Source organism: Mytilus trossulus, chromosome 8 (assembly GCF_036588685.1).
Source record: "Mytilus trossulus isolate FHL-02 chromosome 8, PNRI_Mtr1.1.1.hap1, whole genome shotgun sequence".
Classification (NCBI taxonomy): Eukaryota; Metazoa; Mollusca; class Bivalvia; order Mytilida; family Mytilidae; genus Mytilus; species Mytilus trossulus.
Window position 1 is genome coordinate 48,732,906 of NC_086380.1, and position 7,679 is coordinate 48,740,584.

The 7,679-nt window shown below is 30.9% G+C and overlaps 1 protein-coding gene across 1 annotated transcript; it reads left to right on the forward strand.

The window, feature by feature from the left end:
* Nucleotides 1–404: 404 nt before the first annotated feature.
* Nucleotides 405–6,430, forward strand: LOC134681074 (transmembrane emp24 domain-containing protein 2-like). Its single transcript, XM_063540484.1, has 4 exons — nt 405–688; nt 2,881–3,076; nt 3,675–3,782; nt 4,813–6,430. The coding sequence occupies exons 1-4, from the start codon at nt 500–502 to the stop codon at nt 4,935–4,937; spliced, it is 618 nt and encodes a 205-aa protein (XP_063396554.1). The 5' UTR covers nt 405–499; the 3' UTR covers nt 4,938–6,430.
* The last annotated feature ends 1,249 nt before the right edge of the window (nt 6,431–7,679 follow it).

Here is a 7,679-nt window from a genome sequence, read left to right on the forward strand (position 1 = left end):
ATGAAATTTTCCTATTTTGTCTTTTAGCCGGAAAAAACGTACGGCGACCCTATCTTTTCTTTTGATATTCTCAAAGCATTGTCTGAAAGCAATCTTTTCCTAATAAAATTTTACAATTCTATCATTTTGTTTAGTTTCTATTCACAAAATGTTGTTTATTCCTGTATAGTCCATACACAATTTGTCATTTTGTCACAACCTGTAGCTTGAGAAAATGCGCGGTGACCTATCATTTTTATAATATTTTTGAACATGTATAAATAGAAACTACATTTTGACAAAGTATGAACAAATAATTTATTCTATCATTTTCATTTTAGACTCCCCATACCACCTTAAAAAAGTTGTTGTATGACATTCAACAAAATAATTCGCTGGTGTTCAGATAAAGCTTCGAAAAATCTAGCCATGCGCACTACAAAATTTAACGTGGCATCCGGAAAGACTGTCGTTGCATTTGAGCTACGTGTTGTTACCGGCACAAACAGATTTATCCATAATGATTGAAATTTTAAAGACAGTTTTGATATTTGTAGTTGCAACGATATTCTTCGAATCAGCTCATTGTTTATTTGTTAACATAGATGCAAATGCCGAGGAATGTTTCTTCGACAAAGTGACATCAGGAACGAAAATGAGCCTGATGTTCGAGGTTGCAGAAGGTGGCTTTCTTGATATTGACATAAAGGTATTAGAGTCTCATCAATCTGCTCTCCACAAAAACCCCATATGTCACTGATTTCGAATTTATTTCATAATATGAGTCATGTGTTATCTGTTTGTGACACTGACAGACAGACAGGTTGGATAATTAATATCCCCATATTGTGGCATTCATGTTTATAGACTGAGATTACTTTGCGGTCCAACGGCTGTTTTGCCAAACAAGCTGGGGCCGTGGAACGTCAGAGCTGACATGGTACAATGTCAATGTAGTCTGAGATTGCCATGACGTCTAATGGCTGTTTTGCCAGACAAACTATGGCAAACCATAGTCAAAGATTACTCTGACAGCTGTTTTGCCAGACAAACTATGGCAAACGATAGTCCGAGATTACTCTGATGTCTGTTTTGCCAGACAAGCTGGGGTCCGTGGGACGTCAGAGCTTGTCCCATATCAAAAAGTGGATATTTGCCCACCCAAAATAGATGCGCTGCTTTGTCACTTCTGGAGCCGACTGAGGGCCTTGGACTTATATAAATCGGCTTCAATCCCTTCATTTTTCATTTATCTCTTCATTTATGTCATGTATGTAAGTTTCACCTACCTGTCAACCTTTATTTTCTCATAATTAGACAGTTTTAACAGATTTAAACACTTTGACTTTCACTTTCAAATGGACGTCAAGTTACGAGAGAGTTTGTGGTCTCGAGACACAAATATGCAAATATTTATATTTTTTTACCTCCTTTGTAGGAGATCAATGTTTAACATTTAGAAGAAACCTCGTTTTTTTACCTCCTTTTCAGGAGATCGGAAATTAGCATTTAGTTCCAACCACGATAACAATCGGAAGCTCTCAGATATTTAGGTAACTTTTATCGTAAATGAACGAGGTGTAACATTTTGGTCATTTGCACTGTTTTCTCGTGGTCACGTGATAATCTTTGAAAATGAAAGGCAAAATGTTTAAATCGACGGGTCACTGTGAAAACTATCTTATTATGAGAAAATAAAGATTGGCAGGTAGGTGAAACTTACATAAATGAAAAGATAGATAAATGAAAAATTAAGAAATTGAAGATTTATATAATTCCAAGGCCCTCAGTCGGCCCCAGAAGTGACAAAGCAGCGCATCTATTTTGTGTGGGCAAATATCCACTTTTTGATATGGGACAAGCTCTGACGTCCCACGGCCCCAGCTTGTCTGGCAAAACAGTTGTCAGATGTTAGAGTTATCGCGGACTAGGCATACGAGAGCTCGTCCAATATCCAAAAATGCAATTTTAGATAGTATGAGGCAGGCGTTACCTGTGAGAGGGGACAAAGTCTGTATACAATTATGTTTTATTTCATGCCTATTTGAACCTCATGAGAATCTGTTAAAAAAGAAACCCGGAAATGTTACTGAAGTTGGTCTTGTTGTCAAACTAGTAATTTAAGTTGCAACTTCATTTTCAATTTCCGCAAAGTGGAAAGGGATTAATATAAGTTGCAAAACTTGTTTCCCAATCCACTATAAATAAATATGTTTAAACTAATGTAAATAAAGAAACACTGTCAACAGCTAACAGTTGTTGTTAAATCAAAAATAAAAAAAATGACATAATCAATATTTGCACACTGACATAACTGATAACCACGTGCAATGGAAATACAATAATTGACTAAATACATGTAATGTTGAATTAGTTATTACATATATTGGTCATTAAAATGCCTTCAAGGCTTCAACAATGAGAAAAAACCCATACTGTTAAACTTAATCAAGCTATTAAAGGCAATGGGTTGACAATTGTAAAACACTTCATGCAATAAAATTATAGGGCTGATTTGTGCAGGAAACAAAAAATGAAAAAGAAACATGATCTAAACAGCAAGAAATAAGCCATTTCATTACATGCTCCTGTTATGGGACATGCACGTCATGTTATTAAATTACGATTTAGAAACAATTTTGAATTTTCTTCCACCATCAAATACCTGAAAATAACCTGCATGAACTTCATCACAACTTTATTGAAATATTCTTGCATCTTCATTACATGCGAATATAAGTGAAGTTCTTTACTTTTCAAACAATTACAGATGCATGACAAAAGGTTTATATAAGATGTACATGTTAAAGAACAATATTTAGTGTCTAAGGCCTACAACAAGAAGTAATGAAAAAAAGCCAGATTTTATGTGACTAGTAAATGAATCATTTATTTTTGCAGATTTATGGTCCAGATGGCAAAGTCCTTCATCAAGGAGAAAGAGAATCCAATGGGAAATACACCTTCGCAGCCCATATGGATGGAATGTACAAATATTGTTTTAGTAACAAGATGTCTACTATGACACCTAAAACTGTCATGTTCTCAATGGATTTAGGAGACAAACCTAAAGGAGGAGAAAATATGGAATCAGATGGTAAGTACATGTACTTAGTCAGATTGTCATCTCTGTTTTAACTAATTCTCATTTTTTATGACATTTTTCAAATGTTGTACATGTATGTGTATATATTGCAACTGTTTTTAAATGTCTTAAAAAGATGGTAATACAATGCAATGTACCACCAAATCATAGCACATGTACTAACTAATCCAGTTGCTAACTTGCATACAAAAATTATTCAATTATTCATCTATTGAACCGATTATGACAAAACTTCACAGTAATGCTTGAAATAACCATTATTTCCAAGGAAAAAAGTCACTTTCAGTTTATTCAACAAACTGTCTTCGTTAATAGTTCATCATGATATTTTCAGTTTTAAAAAACATCTAAATTCTTATTATAATTATTATAAACTAGATATCAAGAATTCAATATAGCAACTTCTTCCATGGAGATAATTTGTTATGAGCTGTAAAGTGAAATTTGTTCTTGCAGAATAAAAGCTTATTATAAGGAACAACAGTAAACATAAATTATTGCATTAGAATTTGGATTAATTGCAATAAACCAAAAACTACTTTTCACATCATCCAAACTTATATCTTTTCTCTCAATCTGTATGTTTTAGCTCATCAGAATAAATTAGCAGAAATGATCAATGAATTATCAACAGCTTTGACAGGAGTTAAACATGAACAAGAATATATGGAAGTTAGAGAAAGAATTCATAGATCAAGTAAGTTTATAATATTATATAATAATTTAATTTTGGATGTAACATGTCTTCTGATTGATTGACATTATTTTGTTATGAGCCCATAGACATAATTTAGTCATGTGACCGTTTTTCATTGTTTTTTACGGTTTTAATTGGAATTTAGATCTAAATTATAAGAAATGACTGTAATATTTTTTCTGTCTATTCGAAATATCATAAAAAATGTGGTGCACACTGTTGAATAACCCGCTACATGCGTTATTGAGTGTGCACCAAATTTTTTATGTTATTTCTTTATAGACAGAAAAAATATTACAGTCATTCCTTAAATGTGCATTTTAGGTGAAAGTATGATAAATGCTATCTTTGGTTATACACAGCCTATCTCATGACCAAATAAAATTTGCCTCTCGCGTCTGATCACAACTGGGTCTAGTATTTTTTGTGTTATAATTTTCAGTGTTAAATGTATGTATCTGTTACACCTGTAACAAATGACAAAATCATTTCAGTTCTTCCATGAAATTGACTTGGTATATGCCAGAATTCAGAATTTAAACTGGTTCTAAAATATTAAATCAACAATTTTTCAACACAAAAGCCTGTAATTTCTTTGGATCATTTAAGAGTCATAACAGGCCAGGCCATACAAAAGACTGCTCATGACAATTTGAACTTGACTCTTGTACAGTCTATCATAAATACATTTCGTACATGTAAGTATGCTGACATGTTGTACATGTACATATACCTGTATGTTGGGTCGTATTGCATAGGCCTATATTCATATGAAAAGAGATGTGGTATGATTGCAAATAAGACCACTATCCACCCAAGACCAAATAATGTAGATGTTAGTTGCTAGAGGTTGCTGTGAGGATTTCAGCAATGAAAAAAACCCATTCGGCATACTATAAAAGGGCTCAATAGAAAAAAAAGTTAAACAAGTACAATTCAAATGAAAAAACTAACTTTTTTAACAGTTGGATTTTATTTTCGTTACTCTTCTTTGTAGAAATTTAAAAATGTTTTTTATTTTCTCTTTCAGTAAATGACAACACCAATTCACGGGTAGTACTATGGTCATTTTTCGAAGCTTTAGTACTAGTAGCAATGACATTAGGACAAGTATATTACCTGAAGAGATTCTTTGAAGTACGACGGGTCGTGTAGGCTGAAAAATAATTTAGGAGATACAATTTACAAATTCTCACACTGTGCAGCTAAAATGTAACACCCAATCATTTTCAGAGGTTATAGTGCTAACACAATTGCATTCTAGAAAGACATACAAATGTATTTTTTTATTAAATTAACATTTATTGTCACAGTGTATATTTATTATTTATTTGTTATTAGGTTTGTAGGGATAATGAAATAATTTTTACCAGCAAGCATCAGAATAGTGCATTGTTATGAAGACAAGTTCTTATTTAGAACTTATACTTATAGAAAAAACTATTTTTCTCTAAATGAATTATTGTCAACTGAAGTGAGGTTAAAAACAGATGTGAATTTCAATTAGCTGGTAGCAAAATACATAGCTTGTAAAATTACAATTTGAAAGGAGTATAAAGAATAAGACAGCTTTGCAAGATTAAAAAAAATGACCCAAGTTTGAATATGCAAGATGGTGATTTTTAGTAAAAATTGTCTAAACCATCTTTACATTTTCCCCCCGACATGAAAATGATTAGGTTAGATGTTTTAGCTTCTTATCAGTTATCATCCATCATTCCATATTGATACTAGTAAATTGTACTAACATAACAATATGTTTCATCAATAAAAGTCGGCCCGGAGGCAAATGTGTGGGAAATTAAATTATTGATATTTATCTGATAAAGCACAGTTGGCTTGCCTCTTACAAAAGATTTGATATTTACTGTAGAATTTAAAGTATATTTAAAATTATAATAGAACAAAAGCATCTGCCAAAAAATGTATAAAAATTAAGACTAAAAAAATAGATATGTCAGTGAGTTCCTCCATAAAATAATTTATTGAGAAGACTTCTTGGTGTTGTCTAGAATATATAAAACCTTCATATGCTTTGAATACCCTAAAATTTGAAAATTTAGTTAACATTTTTTAACGTATAAATTTCAAACTCTAAATTTTGATACAAAATAACATAAAGTAATTGAAATTAGTCATTTTCATTCATAATTACTAGAAACCGAAATTCTATTCTTATATTAAAATATGGTAAATGGTTCATTTTTTGTTTAATTTTATATTTTTTTTAGTTCAAATAATTGTTTAAATATATGTTTCAAACTATTTGTATATTGCTAAGTGTAGGAACTTAACATTTAGAATATAGAAGGAAAGTTTTGAGAAAAAAAAATATTGTTGTATCTAATCATAAATTATGCAACCAGGATTTTGAATACCTATCTCTACGATGCAGCTATCAAGTTGAAACCAATATTAATTCATTCATATAAAAGCTATTCTAGCCACAATATTATTCTGCAAAAGCTTATTCTTACTGAAATTTTCCCTTATATTTTTACTTTAATCATTGTCTTCATGCTAAGCTTATTGTGTTCTTTTATTATGTAATAAGTATTAAAGTATAATAGGGGTAGTTAAGATTTCATTGGACTGCACATGTAGTACATGATTTACCATGAATAGGATACAAAGTACTGATTCAGATTGTTGATAAAAAAAAATATAGCTGAAATGTGCTTTCTTAAACTGGAATATGGTGAAATTTAAAGGGGCACTAGCTACGATATATATAAAAAAATAAAGTATGATTTTTTTTTTAGATCAATCATTAATCAAATTGGAATAATGAAATAATAATTTGCTTTTAGCAATCAATTTCCTTTAATTTTGTTGAAATAAGCGATTAAACATAATTTTTGACTGATTCGCTTGCAAGTGAAAACGTCATCATCATTCTAACCGGTATTCATGTGAACTTCAAGTTAACCCCTAGCTAGAGATTGACAACGCATGCATTGTACGTGTACTGGTTATTTAAATAAAAACTAATTCGATGCACATAAAATCATTCTTATATGGTTAAAAACAATTAGAAACATCTATTTTTAATCTATAAAATAAAATCAAACAGACCTATAAAAATGCAATTGCACGTGTTGTTTTAATCTATTCGTATCTTTATTTTTGTTTACATTGCTTATATGGTCATCTGAGGTCAAATCGATAGTTAATTAGATGGCGTCTGGACTAAAATACACACAAAACGAACCTATATATTATCTACCCCATGCTCTGTAAACTGTTTATTTTAGACTTTTGATAGTTTGGATAAATGTTTTACATTGTTATAAACCAAATATGAGAATTTGAGTCAAATCGGTTACAATGAATTTGACAGCTAGTGCCCCTTTAAAGCAACGGGAAAATTAAATGATATTGAAATAAAACATGAGATAAATTTCTCTTTGTGTGCTCGCTTCCCCTTCTTCTTTTAAGAGAGACATTACTACAAGTTTACATGTAAAATGATAAAATATTTGCATATTATGAGGTTTTGATGAAGAGGTGTCATGAAGATATATGGGGCAGTTTAAAATCTCTAAACCCAGTGGTAAAATTTAAAGTGCCTTGTGATACTCTCTTACACCTTTCAGTTAGTAAAACTTTGGCAAAAAATTTATATAAATTTATGTGGCCATTGATAAAGAAGATCTAAAGACTTAATATCTCAATATAATTGACTTTTCCTAGTCAACTAATTAACCAATAATAATTTGAAATACCAAATAGTCAATAAGATTGAATTTACCTAAAAAAGACTATCACTTTGTCAGTAATGCCTTAATGTTGTTTTTGTATGTATAAAATAATATTGAACGGAGACATGGTGTATAAATTGTATTATAAGTATATGTATTACTAGATTTATTTCACTTGACGGGGTGGGGTTTAAGA

Excerpts from the sequence above, each read along its gene's own strand:
- LOC134681074 (XM_063540484.1), top strand. The coding sequence starts at position 500 with ATGATTGAAATTTTAAAGACAGTTTTGATATTTGTAGTTGCAACGATA. Across the intron at positions 3,077-3,674 it reads AGAAAATATGGAATCAGATG|CTCATCAGAATAAATTAGCA; the intron begins GTAAGTACATGT and ends TGTATGTTTTAG. Across the intron at positions 3,783-4,812 it reads AGAAAGAATTCATAGATCAA|TAAATGACAACACCAATTCA; the intron begins GTAAGTTTATAA and ends TTTCTCTTTCAG.